A 19345-nucleotide genomic window follows, 5' to 3' on the forward strand; every position below is an offset into this window, starting at 1 on the left:
GCACAGGGACTGCACAGTAGAAACTAACACAACATTGTAAAACAACCATACACCCCCCCCCCAAAAAAATCTTTTGAAAAAAAGAAATGCAAAGTGTGACTGGCTTATTAATAAACCAGAGCAGGGAAAAGAAATTTGCTTCTGGAATAAGTTGAGAAGGGAAGAGCTGGAAGGGGCCCTAGATTTCATCAAGTCAAACTACTGCTAACCATTTGGCTCTTCTGCAGGCAGAATGTCCCTATTCATCTAGTTCCTCCCCAGCTTCAGGGCTATAGGCCTGAATTGACAGAATAGTTGGTAGGGACCTTGGTCTCTCCGTGTAAAACAAGGCTCTGCAAGCGCTTAATGGCTACAGGAAAGCAGGCACATTTAGAGAGGCCAGGCCCACTCAGGACAAGAAGCAGGGCTTAGTGTTTTAGTTCATGACAAAACATCATTTACTGCCTGCAAGGATGTAAAGAGAAGGCATGCGTTGCAGCCTAGCTGCAAGCAGCAAATCAGGATCAGCGGATTTTCTGAAGTCAGAATGGGATGCGTGTTGTTAACCTCTGAGCAGATGTCACCTGAGACCCTGTAGCCTATGTGGTCATGAAGATGAGGTTTCATCCATCAACAGTCATGTCACTGGGCCTACATGGCCCTCGACACATGATGTAAGAGACATATTCGACAAAGGCATTTCCCGGGGGGATTCTCCAAGATGAATTCAGCCAATGGAAAGGAATCTTTCAAGTGGCCTGATTTCACTGGAGACAAGTGAACACATATGCATGTGTGCCTGTGTGAGTATACACATCCCCAAGATGCTGCGCTTTCCTAGAAACAAAGAATGGGAGAGCGAAAAGCTTCACAAGCATCCCATTAGGATCCTTTCTCTCATTTATTTTTAGACTCCCTAGGCACCATGCTGAGAGAGGAAGCAGAGGAGGGGGTCACCCAGATGACGCGGCTTTTCAGTGAGGGTTTGGGGGCTGGGGATTTGCCAGGTGGTTAAAACCCTATGTCTGTGGAAGTCCACGGCACGTAAAATATCTTGGCCCTTTTGTGTTCAGTAATGCCAGGGAGTTTCCAGCCGTTCTAAGAGGGACCAAGGGGATCCTCCTAAAGCTCCTACCATTACCCAGAATGTACCCCTCTTGCCTTAGCACCCATTGAACCGGCTCTTGACTCTCCCTCTGACTGTCAAGGATCTCTGCCACTTTATGGCCATTTGGCACACTTTGGGAGGGATGAGAGCCTCCTTCCTCCACCTAACAGAGGAGAGCATTGCCAGGGAAAAATGAGATTAGGGAAGACAACAAAGAAAGGAAGAAACAATGGGCCTTCCATGTCCATTAATGAGTTCATTCATTCATTCATTCATCCATCTAACAAATGATTATGGAACACTTGCCATTTTCCAAAGCCTGTGCTAGGGGCTGAAATACAGACAAATAAGAAACATCCTGCCTTTTGAGGAGTATAAATTGTCTAGTGGGACAACAAAATCAATACAATTGTCGTGTAATATAACACAATTGTATTGATGCACATATACCCTGGGGTAGTAGAAGGACGTGGAGGAGGGCACCAAGCCTAGACTGAGAGCATCATCCAGACAGACACATGCTCTTATTTCTTTGAATCCAATGAAGTGAGTCACTCAAAGGAAATATGAAGAAATAACTCATAGAACAAATAAAAAGATTGACTGGTAGTACAGTAAGCTTGACTGATTGATTTTGGTGGCAACGGTCTACAAGGTTTTACAATCTTCCCCCACAGCAGTCAGCAGCCTGGATGTAAAAGCAGACAGTGAACTGTAATTTTTTTTTTTATTTACTGTAGTTGATTTACAGTTTATGATAGTTTCCAGTGTACAGATTCTTCTGCATTACAGGTTATTACAAGATACTGAATACAGTTCCCTATGCTGTACAGTAAATCCTTGTTTATCTGTTTTGTATATAGTGGCGTGTATCTGTTAATCCCATACTCCTAATTTATCCCTCCCCCGCTTCCCCTTTGGTAACCATAAGTTTTCTATGTCTGTGAGTCTGTTTTGTAAATATGTTGATTTGTATTATTATTTTTTGCGGTACGCGGGCCTCTCACTGTTGTGGCCTCTCCCGTTGCGGAGCACAGGCTCCCGACGCGCAGGCTCAGCAGCCATGGCTCACGGGCCCAGCCGCTCCACGGCATGTGGGATCTTCCTGGACCAGGGCAGGAACCCATATCCCCTGCATCGGCAGGCGGACTCTCAACCACTGCGCCACCAGGGAAGCCCTGATTTGTACTATTTTTTTGGATTCCACATATAAGTGTTATATGATATTTGTCTTTCTGACTTACTTCACTTAGTATGATAATCTCTAGGTCCACCCACGTTGCTGCAAACGGCAATACTTCATTCTTTTTATGGCTGAGTAACATCAATGGATTGAACTTTTGATGCGAGTTTTGTCGAGCAGGTGCAACAAAAGGGCCTGTTTGGAAAGGGAATTGGGTGTTGTTGAGAGAACAGTCCCAATAACCAACCAGAGGTTTGAAATTGAGTAGAGGAAGGAAGAGAGACTGTGAGAAAGCTAAAGAACCAAGGAACTGAAGGTCTGGAGGTTGTCAGTGGGCAAGTGTATTAGATGTAAGCCTATGAGAGTAGAGGGCTGAGGATAGGAGACTCATTCATTCATCAAGTATTTATTGGGTGATTTTAAAAATTAATTTTTATTGGAGTATAGTTGCTTTACAATGTTGTGTTAGTTTCTGCTGTACAGCAAAATTTATTGAGTGATTTTAATATGTGAGGTGGTGTTATAGTGCTGGGAGTACATCATGAACAATTCTAATTGGCAGGAGAAGACAATAAACAACAAGAATAATAAATATGTAAATTATGTAACATGTTAGAGGTAATAAGTACTATGGTGGGATGGGGATGGAGAGAATAGTGTGGGGTAATAAGGATTTAGTATCTAGTGGAAGAGTGTGATTTTAAGTGGGATTGTCATCATAGCCCTGGTTGAGAGGGTAACATTTGAATAAAGATACGAAGGGAGAGAGGGAATGAACCATGCACATATGTGAATTAAAATATTCCAGGCAGGGAGCACAGCCACTTTAAAGCCTTGAAGTGTGAGAGCACCTGGTGTTTTCATGAAATAGCAAGGAGGTGTGTGGAGTGGAGTGGGCAAGGGGAAGAAGTAGGAAATGAGGTAGAGAGATAACGGGGACCAAATGTGTAAGCACTGTAGACCCTGGTAAAGACTTTGGCTTTTTTCGAGTGAGATAGAAAGCCATTGCAGGGTTCTGAGCAGAGAAGTGACATGATCACTGTGGCTGCTATGTTGAAAATAGAAGTCGGGAGGGTCCAGAGTAGAAGCAGGGAGACCAGTTAGGAGGCTAGTGTAATAATCCAAATGAGAAATGCAAAGTCAGACTTTGATCAGGGTGATGGCAGCAGAGGTGGTGAGAAGTAGTTGGATTCTGGATGTGTTTTAAGGTTAGAGCCAATAGGATTTCATGACAGATTGGATGTGGGAGGTGAGCTAGAGTCAAGTATGACTCCACGATTTTTGGTCCAAGCAAATATAAAGATGAAGTTGCCATTATCTGAACTGAGGAAGGATGTAAGAACAGGTTGAGGGGGGAGACCAGGAGTTAAATTTTGGATGCATTGAAATCAGAGATATTGGCGTTTAAATTTTCTGAAGTGGAACCATTCTGAATGATCATAAGACCCAGGGTGTGATCCAGGGTGTCTGAAAGTGGAATAAAGTGAAGTTGTTATGATTAAAGCATTTAAACTCTGGAAGTTGAAAGGTTAATGAAATCTCCTAGGACGGTCTCCTAGGATGGTGGCCCAGGCAGGAGAGGAAGAAGCAGCGCCAGGCTGCTCTCACCCTTAAAATACAAAGTTTGAATATAAATAGCTACAGGTCACACAAATATTAGTTTGAGGTGTTCAGAATTTGAATTGAACTTAATACATTAGAAATAAGCAAAATGATAAGTGATCACATTTGCTGAAACACACCAGACAAAATTATGGTAAAACCGTTTGGAACATATCCAGATGAATTAGATTTATAATCCCATTGTAGCGTGGATCAAAAACAGTGGACTGAAAAAGAAATTCAATAAATTTCACAATTTAATCTTAATTGTTTTATTAAAAAGCTTTTTGGGTATGTTTTTAGATATGTTTAAAGCTCAATGATACTATTTATATCGACTCATGTAGCATTTTAGAAAGCATGGCCCTGTGACATTTTAGGAAAGTTTTCTAATAGTAACAGCAAGCCAAGAAGTACCCTCAGCCCCATTCACAGGCTATGTTTCCAAACTCTGTCCTTAACATCATTAAGAAGAAACAACAGGATACCAGTGTCTCTATAACTCCAAGTATAATGAAAGACCAAGTTCAGAAACTGATATTTGATAAAGATTTTTAAAACATCATACTGGTAGATGTCATTTATGCACCTGAATTCATTAAAGACTTTGAAATGATAATACAGGTTTATATAGGTTCTGCAGATATAAATGGATATTTATCTCTATGTGTTGAAACCTTACTTGAGAAGAGAGAAATCAAGAAAACTCTTGCCTTATATTGCCAATCAGTAAAGGAAGTAAAAAAGATAATGAGGTAGCTATAAAATCCTTTTTTTAAAAAAAATGCCACCTTGTTTCTGACTGTCAGTAACCCAGTCTGGGCTTTTTGTCTCTTCATAAATGAAACACAAGTAATCTAGATGGGCCTAGCTATTTATAAGTAGATAATATTTAAATCTTCTTCCCTTGTAGAAATTATGTTTGTGGTTATTAAAATATTCAGCATATGCAGTCTTCATCTTTTAGTTCAATAGAAAAATATAAATGATATAGGTGGTTGAATTCCTATCAAAGTAGCAAAGACATTCTCCAGACTTACATAATTCACCTGCTGAATTGGAGATGATTCACCTTTCAGTGACTTCACAGGTGTTAACTTGGCCAAACACAATAGGTAAATCATCTTCTATTCATTTTTTTTTCTGAGGCAGGTTTTCAGTATCATTGTTTAGGAAAAATATCAAAACATACATATATAAGTCCATAACATGTCCATTTGAAAATTAATTTGCATCAACTTCTGAGATGTGAAGACTATGTAATGTATATTTTGTTTTTTAAAAAAACTAAATTGAGTTCCTCCTAACTAAATCAGGAGGGGGAGGAATTCTAAATCAGGATTCATGCAGTACTGAATTACACAAAGGAGACCGGATTGTACAGTGGTGTTCAAATAAAATGGTCCAGAGAGGAGTTGAGAAAGAAACCTACCGTACATCAGTGATCTAGACAACACAGACGTGTGGCTGTGAAACCTGGGCATTTGCTTGGTGAGAACCTCATCAGATATTCATAGCTGATGCCTAGGAGTTTGTGAGAGGCCATGGGGAAGAACAGCCTCAGTTCTTGGTCCTGCAGGATCCCACCCAGTGGTTTTACCACCGCCCAAGCTTCTGGCTGCACTGAGTGGCCAGTCCCGGTCAGCGGTGCCCTCTTTTCTAAATCAGTGTCAGCACTGGTCTCTCTAATGTATACTTTTCTTAACAAATGCTTTGCAAAGCTGCTGATAATCATTGTTATTTTGGTATACAATATTCAGCACATATTCCCCCTTCTTATGGGAAGAGACAAAGAAACTAGGGAAGATTACTCTAAGCCCACAGTTTGAAGACATGATGACTGAGGAAGCAATCCTGAAGGAAGAAGTGGATAGGTAGGATAGGGCTAAATCTTAAATGGGGATACAGGAGACTTAAGGTAAACAATAGAAAATTGTTCTTTATACATGTAGCTCTCTTGGTAAGTGATGAAGGTGGTATTTTAAGAAAATAAGTGTGAAAGCAATACGCAAGATGTATTAGGACAGGGAAAAACTGGTGTTACAGAGAGCTGAAGCTTACACCAAAAAATCTAAAGATTAACATTTTGGCATCGCCTTAGAGTATTCAAAGAGTTTTAGCACACACCTCATTTGATCCTCACAGTACCCTGTGGGTGGATACAAAAGAAGATATTATCTTCATTTCACAAATGAGGAAGCAGGAACCTAGACTACTTAAATGAGGCTATGAAAGTCACACAGCTGTGACTGGCTGAGCCAGGATTCCCATCTCATACCGACTCCAGTTCCATTTCTCCTAACACGACTGTATCCTGGATAAATGTGGTAGCAGGAATGGAGAGTGAGGGATAGCTCAGAGAGCTTTTGAAATAACAAGTGAAAGAAATTGGCAATTGATTGGGTAGAGGTGGAGAAGGAAAAGGAAGAGGGAAAAGGTGATTCCCAGGTTTCTAAAGCCTGGAAGATGATGAGGTTAACAGTATCATCAGCTGTGTTGGCAACATGCTTGCAACATGCTTGCTACATGCTGGGCCCTGTGCCACACACTTGGCTACATTGCCCCTTTGAATCCTCACAACTCTTTGGTTTGGGCAGGAGGGGAGCGTGTATTATTATTATCCCCATTTTACAAGGCAGTTGTTCTCACTTTTAGAGGAAGAGAAAAAAGTCAAGATTTTTGCTCCAAGACTGGGTAAGGCTCAGCTGGACTCATTGGCTTACGGTGACCGTACTTGGGGCCTGAGTCGCAGACAGAGGTTTGGTGTTCTTGTATGTGTGGACGTAATTATGTTGCCGGCTATGAAGTAATCAAGCTGGGCCGATGGTGGTTGTGATGGTTCTAAGTACAGCATTGCCAAACTGTTTGTTTAATGCCTCCTATGTACGTTGCCTGTCTTTAAAGTAGGCTGTACTAAGTAGCTGGTTTTGCCTTCGCTCTGGCCTTTAAGGTGGTCAGCCAGGTAATCCAGGTACATAGATAAGAATGCTTTCCCCCTTTGTTACTATTTAAAAATAAACATATAGGGAACTTCCCTGGTGACGCAGTGGTTAAGAATCCGCCTGCCAGTGCAGGGGACACAGGTTCGAGCCCTGGTCCAGGAAGATCCCACATCTTCCCTTAGATCTTGTGGAGCAACTAAGCTTATGCGCCACAACTACTGAGCTCGTGTGCCACAACTACTGAAGCCCGCACGCCTAGAGCCCGTGCTCTGCAACAAGAGAAGCCACCGCGATGAGAAGCCCACACACCGCAATGGAGAGTAGCCCCCGCTTGCCGCAGCTAGAGAAAGCCCGCGCGTAGCAACAAAGACCCAATGCAGCCATAATTAATTAATTAAAGAAAATGTAGGTGAGTTTAAGAAAAAAATAAATGTATAATTACCAAATGACTAGTTGTATAAGTATTGCATTTATGCAGAATACACTATTTAGACTAAAACTCTTAAGTACAGTTACATTACTTCTTAACTGTTACTAGTTATTTTTATTTCTTAATTGTTATCAATCACAGTCCAATGTAAACCTGCTTTTCTCCTTAGGTTAACCAATTCACACATTTCTGTCTTGTCCCAGGTCTCTACTGGTGCCCAGGATTTGTGTCAGACCATGATTGTCCACATTTCCCTATAATCTTCAAAGTGCTCTATAACCTCATTTAAAAATCACTTAAGAAACAACCCTTCCCAAATTTCCTGCTTTCAATCCCTGCTTTCTCTTCCTCTCTTGGTCAAACAGAGAGAGGAAAACAATTTACACGTCAAATAAAGTAAATAGTGGATGAAAATTTCCCCAAAGTTTTGTCAAAAAGTAGTTTACCTTACAGCTCATTTTATTTTATTTTTTAATTTTATTTTTTTTATTGAAGTATAGTTGATTTACAATGTTGTGTTAGTTTCAGGTATACAGCAAAGTGATTCAGTTATACATACATGTATATATTAATATATGTATTATATATATTCTTTTTCAGATTCTTTTCCTTTATAGGTTATCACAAAATATTGAGTATAGATCTCTATGCTATACAGTAGGTCCTTGTTGGTTATCTGTTTTATATATAGTAGTGTGTATATGCTAATCCCAAACTCCTAATTCGTCCCTCCCCACCTTTCCCTTTTGGTAGCCATAAATTTGTTTTCTATGTTTGTGGGTCTATTTCTGTTTTGTGTATAAGTTCGTTTGCATCATTTTTAATTGGATTCCATATATAAGTGATATCATATGATATTTGTCTTTCTCTGTCTGGTTTACTTCACTTAGTATGATCATCTAGGTCCAGCCATGTTGCTGCAAATGGCATTATTTCATTCTTTTTTATGGCTGACTAACATTCCATCGTATATACATACCACATCTTCTTTATCCAATCATCTGCCAATGGAAATTTAGGTTGCTTCCATGTCATGGCTATTGTAAATAGTGCTGCAGTGAGCACTGGGGTGCATGTATCTTCTCAAATTATGGTTTTCTCCAGGTATATGCCCAGGAGTGGTATTGCAGGATCTTATGGTAGCTCTATTTTTAGTTTTTTAAGGAACCTCCATACTGTTCTCCATAGTGGCTGTATCAATTTACATTCTCAACAACTGTAGGAGGGTTTCTTTTTCTCCATACCCTCTCCAGCATTTATTATTTGTAGACTTTTTGATGATAGCCGTTCTGACTGGTGTGAGGTGATAACCTCATTGTAGTTTGATTTGCATTTCTCTAATAATTAGCGATGTTGAGCATCTTTTCACGTGCCTTTTGGCCATCTGTATGTCTTCTGTAGAGAAATGTCTATTTAGATCTTCTGCCCATTTTTTGATTATGTTGTTTGGTTTTTGTTGTTGTTGTTGTTGTTATTGATCTGTATGAGGTATTTGTATAGTTTGGAGATTAATCCCTTGTTGGTTGTATCATGTGCAAATATTTCCTCCCATTCTGTAGGTTGTCTTTTTGTTTTGTTTATGGTTTCCTTTGTTGTGAAAAACCATTTAAGTTTAATTTGATCCCATTTGTTTCTTTTTCTTTTTCTTTCCATTACTCTAGGAGACGGATGGAAAAAGATATTGCTGTGATTTAAGTCAAAGAGTGTTCTATGTTTTCCTTGAGGAGTTTTATGATATTCGGTTTTACATTTAGGTCTTTAATCCATTTTGAGTTTATTTTTGTGTATCGTGTTAGAGAATGTTCTAATTTCATTCTTTTACATGTAGCTGTACAGTTTTCCTAGCATCACCCATTGAAGAGGGTGTATATCCATTGTATATTCTTGCCTCCTCTGTCATGTCATTAATTGACCATATGTGTGTGGGTTTATTTCTGAGCTTTCTATCCTGTCCCATTGATCTATATTTCTGTTTTTGTGCCAGTATCATACTGTTTTGAGGACCATAGCTTTGTAGTATGGTCTAAAGTCAGGGATCCTGATTCTTGCAGCTCCATTTTTCTTTCTCGAGATTGCTTTGGCTATTCAGGGTCTTTCATGTTTCCATACAAATTAAAAAAAATTTTTTCTAGTTCTGTGAAAAATGCCATTGGTGATTTGATAGGGATTGCATTAAATCTGTAGATTGCCTTGGGTAGTATAGTCATTTTGACAATATTGATTCTGCCAGTCCAAGAACACAGTACATCTTTCTATCTGTTTGTGTCATCTTTGATTTCTTTCATCAGTGTCTTATAGTTTTTGGAGTACATGTCTTTTGCCTCCTTAGGTAGGCTTATTCCTAGATATTTTATTCTTTTTGATGCAATGGTAAATGGGATTGTTTCCTTAATTTTTCTTTCTTATCTTTCGTTGTTCGTGTATAGAAATGTAATAGATTTCTGTGTATTAATTCTGTATCCTGCAACTTTACCAAAATCATTGATGAGCTCTAGTAGTTTTCTGGTAGTATCTTTAGGATTTTCTATGTAGAGTAACATGTCATCTGCAAATAGTGACAGTTTTATTTCTTCTTTTCCAACTTGGATTCCTTTTATTTGTTTTTCTTCTCTGATTGCTGAGGCTAGGACTTCCAAAAGTATGTTGAATAAAAGTGGTGAGAGTGGCCATTCTTGTCTGATCTTAGAGGAAATGCTTTCAGCTTTTCACCCTTGAGTATGATGTTAGCTGTGGGTTTGTCATATATGGCCTTTATTATGTTGAGGTAGGTTCCCTCTATACCCACTTTCTGGAGAGTTTTTATCATAAATGGCTGTTGAATTTTATCAAAAGCTTCTTCTGCATCTATTAAGATGATCATATGGTTTTTATTCTTCAGTTTGTTGGTGTGGTGTATCACACTGATGGATTTGCGGATATTGAAAAATCCCTGGGATAAATCCCCCTTGATCATGGTGTATGATCCTTTTAAAGTATTGATGGATTCGATTTGCTAATGTTTTGTTGAATTTTTGCGTCTATGTTTATTAGTGATATTGGCCTGTAATTTTCTTTTTTTGTGGTATCTTTGTCTGTTTTTTTCAATTAGTAGTTTACCTTACAGTGCATTTTTAAAGGCTCCAAACTGCATCTCTTTAGGTATCTACCTGCTAGTTATTTATTCACTAGGCTGCATAGAGCAGTCCCTTAGCAACCATAAACTTCATGGAAAAATGCTAACTCTTCTCTGATACCACCTGTTTTTAGGAAGTGACCTTCTTTTAAAAGACTTGGAGTTATACAAGCAAGAAATACCAGAATTTAGTTCTTTTTGAAAATAAATTTAAATAAGTCATATTTATTTAATTTTTTTAAAATTTTATTTTATTTTATTTATTTTATTTACAGATTTGTAAAGTGGTTTCTCCCCTATGGCCTTTTACTCTGAGGCTGCATTGGAGATTATTCTGGCCCACTCCCAGGGCAAATGACATGACTGTAGGTGTCTTTCTTCCTGGTTTCCTGTAGGATTGTGAAGATGTCCAGTCCCAATCTGAACATTGTGACCTTATTGGGCAGTTGTCTGACTTACAGTAGCGCTTACCTCTTTGGGATTCACCATCAAGGTGCTTTAGCAGGAAGGTCAATGGAAACTCTCATTCAGGTAGGTGAAGTCTTCAATTTTGTTTTGAATATGATGCGGGTGGTGGTTACATTTATCCTTGCTGTGGACACTTTCAGAGGCAATCCCTGGAACGTTGAGTCAGTGAGGTCCACTTTCTGCCCCAGGTCCTCTGTGGACTGAGGCTTTACAGATCAGAATGTATGGAGAACCACAAAGGATTCTCTCCTGCCTCTTGCTTCTGTCCCTTTCCGCCTATAGGTAAGACTGTCCATGTTGTGCATTGGGACCTCCCTTGTGTTTGGCCCCATTCTGGGAAAGAGCTGGCGACTCTACAAGGTGTTTACCCAGAGGGTTCCAGACAAGAGAGTGGTGAGTAGGCAACAAGTACACAGTGCTTGATCACAGACAGCAGCTCTACTACTGATTAAAAGCTAGAGAAACTTGTGCCAGATTACTGGGTCTGGCCCTTTTATGATGATCTGAAGTTCCTGCTCCTTACTTCAAACCTTGGAGTCACATGGCCGGTGTCAGTGCTATTGGGATATAGGTCTTTAAACAAAGGTTCTACTTCATATGCACCCCAGGCCCTGGTACTGCTCTGGGGGATGTGTGAGCTGGCCCATATCTGGCACCAGTTTGAGGGAGAGCAAGATGCCCAGAGAGGCTGTTGCTTGGCACAGGTGTGAGCTGAAAGTGGACAGAGGGAGAGTGATTACAGAGAAGCTATAGCAGATAAGCAGTTATTTCCCTCTCTGGAGCCTGATTCTTTTCTATTTAAGAAGGCCATTCTCTGCACTAAGAAGGATGAGCCTGGAGCAGTGAGCAAGGAAGAGCATACCCATTTCAGCAGATAGAATCAACCCTAGAAGCTATGTGGCAGCCAGACCACCTACATTTGCCTGACATCAGGTGTCATCCTAACCACATTCCCCCATTTTATCAGGTTTCCTGATAGAGCTGCCCACACCTCAAAGCCAGATCATCAAACCCTTTGTCTATGTAGGCCCTGCCCAGACCTAACATATCACTCAGTTGGAGTTTACTTCTCTGGACTGACAAGACTTTTTTTTTAGCAAACATTGTTAAATTATGGTGAATCAAAAGCTCCACTGTGAGTAACCATACATATGAAAAAGTTTGCCTAAAGGACAGTAAGTTCATTCATCCCTCTAGAACACTAATTCCTTTTTTAAAAAATAGCTTTATTGAGGTATAATTGACCTCCAATGAACTGCACATATTTACTGTTTGATATGTTTTGACATATGTATACACTGTGAAATGTGGGATATAATTTACAAGTTTCCTCATGCACCCTTGTCATCTCCCTCTCCTGTCCAATTCTTACATCCCCTGTCCCTGTCCCCAGGCAACCATTGACCTGCTTTCTGTTACTATAGATTAGTTTGCATTTTCCAGAATTTTATATAAATGGAATTATATAGTATGTATTTTTTTTATCTTTCTTTTACTTGGCATAATTATTTTGAGATTCATCTATGTTGTTACTTGCACCAGTGGTTCTTTTCTTTTTATTGCTAAGTAATTTTCCAATGTGTAGATGTAACTACAGTTGGTTTATACATTCACCTATTGATGGTTGTTTGGGGCTATTAAAAATAAAACTGCTATGAATGTTTGTGTACAAGTCTTTGTGTAGACATATGCTTTCATTTCTCTTGGTTAAAAACCTAAGCGTAGGGGCTTCCCTGGCGGTGCAGTGGTTGAGAGTCCGCCTGCCGATGCAGGGAACACGGGTTTGTGCCCTGGTCTGGGAAGATCCCACATGCCGCGGAGCGGCTGGGCCCGTGAGCCATGGCCGCTGAGCCTGCACGTCCGGAGCCTGTGCTCCGCAACGGGAGAGGCCACAACAGTGAGAGGCCTGTGTACCGCAAAACAAACAAACAAACAAACAAAAAAACAAAACCTAAGCATAGAATGATTGGATCATATGGTAGGTATATGTTTACCTTTTAAAGAAATTGCATGTCTGTTTTCCAAAGTGGTTGCACCATTTTACATTCCCACCCACAGTGTATGAGTCAGTCCCTTTCCTCCACATCCTTCCCAACATTAGACTTTGTTGGTCGTTTTCACATTGGTCATTCTAATAGGTATGTATGATAGATTCTCATTATGTTTTAATTTGCATTTCCCTGATTCAGTGTTGAGCATCTTTTTATATGCTTATTTGCCATCCATATACCTTCTTTGATGAAGTATCTGTTCAAATCTCTCACCTATTTTTTAACTTAGTTGTTTGTTTTCTTATTATTGCGTTTTGAGGGTTCTTTTTATATTCCAGATACAGTCCTTTATCAAACAAAGATTTTCTTCCAGTTTGTGACTTTTCATTCACTTAAGAATGTCTTTCACAAAGAAGATGTTTCTAATTCTGATGAAGTCCAGTTTACTACTTTGTTCTTTAATGGATCATGTTTGGTATCAGATCTAAGAAACTTTTGCCTAACCCAAGGCGCCAAGTTTTTCTCCTATGTTTACTTCTAGACGTTTTAAGAGTTTTTGTTTTTACATTTAGGTCTATGATTTATTTTGAGTTAATTTTGAAATATGATGTGATCTGTGGATTGAAGTTCATTTTTAATATATGGATATCCAATTGTTCTGGCACCATTTGTTGAAAAGAGTGTCCCTTCTTCACTGAATTACCTTTGCACCTTTGTTGAATCTGTTTCATTGATGTCATTGTTTATTTTGACACCAATACCATATTACTGTAGCTTTATGTTAAATCTTTTTTTTTTTTTTTTTGGCTGTGTTGGGTCTTCATTGCTACGCACGGGCTTTCTGTAGCTGTGGCAAGCGGGGGCTACTCTTCATTGTGGTGCGTAGGCTTCTCATTGTGGTGGCTTCTCTTGTTGCGGAGCATGGGCTCTAGGTGCATGGGCTTCAGTAGTTGTGGCATGTGGGCTCAGTAGTTGTGGAGCACGGGCTTAGTTGCTCTGTGGCATGTGGGATCTTCCTAGACCAGGGCTCAAACCTGTGTCCCCTGCGTTGGCAGGCGAATTCTTAACCACTGTGCCACCAGGGAAGTCCTATGTTAAATCTTGAGTCAAGGAGTATTAGTTCTTCTCTTTCAGTGTTGTTTTGGCTAATCTAGGTCCTTTGAATTTCCATATGAATTTTTAAATCAGTTTGCCAATTTCTGCGAATTTTTTGCTGAGATTTTGATTGAGGTTGTGTTGAATCTGTAGATCAAATTGTGGAGAACTGATTTCTTAACAATGTTGTGTCTTTTAACCCATGAACACAGTATTATTCTTCATATATTTAGGTCTTTTCTAATTTCTCTCAGCAATTTTTTTGTAGTTTTCAGTGGAGGTCTTTCATATCTTTTATCAAATTTATTCCTAAGTACTTTATTTTTTATGCTGTTATACATGTTACTGTTTTTTATTTCACTTTCCAATTTTTTGTTGCTAATATATAAAAATACAATTGATTTTTGTAAGCTGATCTTACATGCTGCAATCTTGCAAAACTACTTATTAGTTCTAGTAGCTTTTGTGCAGATTCCATCAGATTTTCTATATAGATTCATATCTTCTGTAAAAGAAATTTTCTTTTCAATCTTGTATGATGTCACTGGCTAGAAACACCAGTACAGTGTTCAATGGAAGTGCTGAGAGCAGACATCCTTGAGTTGTTCTTGATCATATGGGGAAAACATCCTATCTTAGTCAAAACTAAGAATGATGTTAGCTGTAGTTTTATCATAGATGCCCTTTATCTAATTGTGGAAGTTCCCTTCTATTCGTATTTTACTGAGTTTCTATAAAGAATTAATGTTGGGTTTTATCAAATGTGTTTTCTGTATCTGTTAATCGTATGATTTTTCATTTTTAGCTTGCTCATATGGTGAATTACATTAAATGATTTTAGGATCTCAAACCAACCTTGCATTCCTGAAACAAACTCCACTTGGTCATTATGTATTACCCTCTTATATTGTTGGATTCATTTTCATAAAATTTTGTTTGTAATGTTTGTGCTCATGTTCTTAAGGTATGTTGCTCTGCAGCTTTCTTTTCCTATAAAATCTTTTTCTGGTTTTCTAACGGTAATGGCAGCCTTGTAGAATGAATTGGGAAGTATTCCCTCCAATTCAATTTCTGGAAGAGTCTGTGTATAATTATATAATTGTCATTTACTTATGGCATAAGTATTTCATTTACAATAGTGTGCTTCCAGTTCCCCACTCTCCAATCTTTGTGTTGTTTTTACTTTTACATATGTTATAAGCCCCACACAATTGTTATTAATTTTTGTTTAAACAATCAGTTATATTTTAAAGATATTTAAATAGTAAATATCAATCATATATTTTTCTATGAAGTTAACATTTCCAGAGCCCTTAATTTCCTCGTATATATCCCTATATTCATCTGGTATTATTTTCCTTTTACTTCAAGGATATCTAACATTCTCATGCAAGTGTGCTAATGCTGAATTCTTTTGGCTTTTGTTTATCTGAAAAAGTCCTTATTTCACCTTTATTTTTGAAAGATATTTTTTCTGGATATAAGATTCTAGGTTGATATTTTCTTTAGCTGAAGATTTCCCTCTACTGTTTTCTCACTTGTCCTTGTATCTCATGAGAAATCTGATGTCCTCCTTATCTTTGTTCCGCTATACGTACTGTGTCATTTTTTGCTAGTTGATTTGAAGATTTTCTCCTTATCACTGGTTTGGAGCATTTTGGTTCTGCAACTGATTTGTTTTTATCTTACAAACACCATGAATCATGTAATTAGTTGTGCTTCCTTCTTTTCATTGGTTGTCAAAAATGCAGACCCATGTTTCTGCCCCAATTCTTGAATGGTATGTGCTCTCCTCACCTGAGCATTCATCATAATTCTCCTTATTGTCTCTTTCCTTAATATTTTTCATCCTGTTGCTGCATACATTTTTTTAAATCTTATTTTTGTAACCACAAAAATAACACATTCTTTTTGTATTAAGTCAAATGCTTCACATATGTTTAAAGAAAATGCTAGTAATCTCTCCTCCACCACCATCATCTCTCAGTCTGACCCTCCAGATTAATGGTTGTTAATAGTTTTATGTAAAATTTTCCACATCTATCTATGTGCTATATAAATATATAGAAATAATAGTGTATTTATTTTATAATATCCCTTGAATTCCTTTGTGGGAAAAGGCAGGATATGGAAGGGACAAACAAATGAAAATGTTTAATGTGCTAATCTATGCACATAGAAATCACTGCATGTGTTTAGTGTCTGTTTCATCTTTGATGGCTGGATTTGAAGCCCCTTTGAAAGGTTAACCCTGGAGCCTCTATCTCAGAGCACAGAGGACTCTCTAGCCCCTGTGTTGTATAGCCAGTGAGCAAAGGAAAGTTATGACCTTGACTCTTTTGCAGATAATCAAAGACCTGCAGCTCCTGGGGTTGGTGGCAGCCCTGGTGGTAGCAGATGTGGTCCTGCTCATGACGTGGGTGCTGACTGATCCCATCCAGTGCCTCCAGATTCTCAGTGTCAGTATGACGGTGAGGGGCCCAATCCCTGGAGAATCTAGTTCCTGAACTGGAGGGACTGGCTTCTGTGGGTACACGGGGGTCATTCTCCCAGTAGCATTCACTGTGTGGACATCCTCCCAACGAGAAGATAAATGACCCAAAGAGGCTGGCGAGTCAGGAGCTGTGGCCACCATGAACACCTGCCTCTTGTCTGCAGGGTCTGCTCCACTCCCACTGCTCCTCCCGCCCCAAGTGTTTTCCAGCAGCAACCGCTGAGATGTCAGCAAACAGAGATCTGCCTGGCAGTTATCTCTGCTTCTACCTTATCAGTAATGAGAGTTTTCAGCTACAGAGAGCTTCTTTACCCTAACTGTTGAAAGGTAAAGGTAGTATTTTGAGGTGTTCTTTGGAGTCAGTCAACCCCAATTCAAATCCAAGCTCTACCACTTACCAGCCTTGGGAAAGTTATTTAACCTGTCTAAGTCTCTATTTCCTCATAGGTAAAATGGAGATAATAATACTACCTATTTCATAGGGCTGTGGTGAAGATTAAGGGAAACAATGCAGGTAAAGGACTCAACTGTGCCCAGTATATAGTGTTCAGTTAATAGGAAGCATTATATCTCCAGCCTAACAAAGGAGCTGAGGAATACAGGGGAATCTTGACAGTGCAGATTCAATATTGAAGGTTTTAACTGTTAACAAATAGCAGAAAGAGGATGTGAAATAATTTGTAATTTTGCTGATGCACTAATTTGAATCACTGTGGTAGCAAAGCACATAACAGGGGTAAGCCCTGCTGGCACCAAGAATCCACATGTCAGCCCAACTTTGTCATCTTTTCCTCCAACTCATGGTTACTCTCATTTAGATTCTAATGGAGTCACCTAAATGTTATAGTTTTTACATATTAAGGGAGAAATTATATGCTATAGAGGATTTCACAAACTAGAATGTTTACAAAGATCTGCTGTGTATGTGTGTTCCTGGTAACTGTGGGTGCCCTCATTCCTGACTCTGTGTCCCTTCTAGGTGACAGGTAGAGACGTGTCCTGCTCTCTGACTAGCACACACTTCTGTGCTTCCCGGTACTCTGATGTTTGGATTGCTCTCGTTTTGGGATGCAAGGTTGGTAACTTCATCTCCTGGGGATACTATCTCTCTGTTACCAACAAAATGGTTATAAAGAGGAATTATAGGAATTAATGAGGTGATTTCTGCAAAGAGTACTGAAATCAGAAGAGACCTCTATTGATGCATACATCTCAAAGCCATGACCCTTATTATTTCTGTACTCTGTTTTGAGGGTCACGTTTCGAAATCTTTGGACTCCCTCATTGAGTCCTCCCCCAAATCATGTGGAATTCACCCACTGTTTCTCCCATTTCTTGGTCTGTTTTTTTCATTGATTTGTCAATACCAGTTTTCTCCCCAACTACCTGCAAGGGGAATTATAAGGAGACATTCTAGCCAGCTTAACCTATTCTCTTAAGTGCCCTTATTACTCCTCTTGGGTCCTTCTTCAAGATTTGTGTCAAGGTAACCTGCTGCCTTCCACTTGCCTAACTTTCTTGCTCTGATTGGAAGCATGGTTGGCCCTAAGACAAATGGCAACATCCATGGTGTCCTTTGAGTGGTTCCAGCTGCCTCAAAGTGTCTCCTGTACGGCCCTGAATCTCCCATCATTCGACTCATTTATCTCTGTTAGATGGCAAAAGGAGGATATTGTTTCCAGAGGGTACAGGATACTATACAGGGCACTAAAGGAGAACCAACTATCCTGTTAGCTGGTTTTCAGCTTGGAGGGACAGAGAATCTGGCTTGGGGCGAGGGAGGAGGGGAGTGGCATAGGGCAGGTCTGTTTCAATGAACAGGCGAGCCCTGCATGGCAGGAGGCTGCCTGTTGAGTATTAGGAGAGAGGGGCCTGGTTGATTGATTGCTGGCAGAGGAAAAGGAGGTCTTGTAGAAATAGATGGCCTCTAAAGGTAAACTTTACTCACTTCACCACTAGGAAAGTGTTCAAGTGGTTGCTTCTGAGAAATAGGCCTGAGGATGGGCAGGGCTGGGACAGGGAAATGTTGCTTTTTAACCATGTGCATGTATTACTTTGATAGAAATATTTTTAAGAGAAAATGGTAGGAAGTGAATAGCTTTTGATCTCTAGTTTCTTACTAGTGGTTAAGAAAATGAGTTTCAAAATATGACAGAACAGGGTTTGAATAATGACTCAGCCCCTTCCTAGCTGACCCTGAACCTCATTTGACCTCCCTGAGCTTCGATTCCTTCATACGTGAAATGGGGATGATGATAACATCCTCTCAGAAGGGGTCTGAGTTTTGAAAGGATTAATGCATGTTGAGTTTTCGTTCACTCCTGGCCCATAGTAAGAGCTAAATACATGTTAGATGCTTTTATTATTAATCTTCCACTGCCCACCCCTGCCCCCAGACAGTTTTGAAAGCACCGTGCCTTTCCCATTCTTCGAGCCCCTGTAGAAGAGCACGTCCTTCCCGGCACAGAAACTCAGCACTTCCCCCATAGCAACTCCCTCTGCAAGTCAACTTGATTTATTTTCTCCATTGCCTTTTATATAATCCCATTTCCATTTTATTTCACTGCAATATCTTTCTATAGGACAAAGAAAGAAAAAGGGGAAAGAGTGCTGAGCCATCAGGAAGGTGACTGAGCCAGGCCCCCATGGGCTCCCTGTTCGGGCAGCTCCTGAGGAGGACCCCAAATCTGCACATTAAGTCCCCGGACCGCCACCCCACGCTTCTCAGCAGTGAGGGCGAATGACACACAAATATCAGATGTGATTCACTCAGACACGAGTCATGCATGTATAGATGCTTTACTCATACCTGATTCACTTTTGGAAAGAATTTTAATGGAGTTAAAGCATTTTAATAGAATCAGGTTTAAGCATTTCGGAATCATAGAATTAATTTTATTTGCCTTTGATTAAATTACTAATGATCTAACTCTGCCAAATG

General features: G+C 39.6%; 1 protein-coding gene across 3 annotated transcripts in view; it reads left to right on the plus strand.

The window, feature by feature from the left end:
- Positions 1-19345, plus strand: part of GPR156 (G protein-coupled receptor 156) — a 94390-nt gene that overhangs the window by 58198 nt on the left and 16847 nt on the right. Inside the window, exons 4-7 of one of the 3 annotated variants that reach the window (XM_032631654.1) lie at positions 10752-10887; positions 11107-11217; positions 16256-16381; positions 17384-17479. In XM_032631654.1, coding sequence (XP_032487545.1) covers positions 10752-10887; positions 11107-11217; positions 16256-16381; positions 17384-17479 — 469 coding nt within the window. The remainder of the gene's footprint in view (positions 1-10751; positions 10888-11106; positions 11218-16255; positions 16382-17383; positions 17480-19345) is intronic. The other 2 variants (XM_032631655.1, XM_032631656.1) reach the window with 2 other exon arrangements.

Source organism: Phocoena sinus, chromosome 4 (assembly GCF_008692025.1).
Source record: "Phocoena sinus isolate mPhoSin1 chromosome 4, mPhoSin1.pri, whole genome shotgun sequence".
Taxonomy (NCBI): Eukaryota; Metazoa; Chordata; class Mammalia; order Artiodactyla; family Phocoenidae; genus Phocoena; species Phocoena sinus.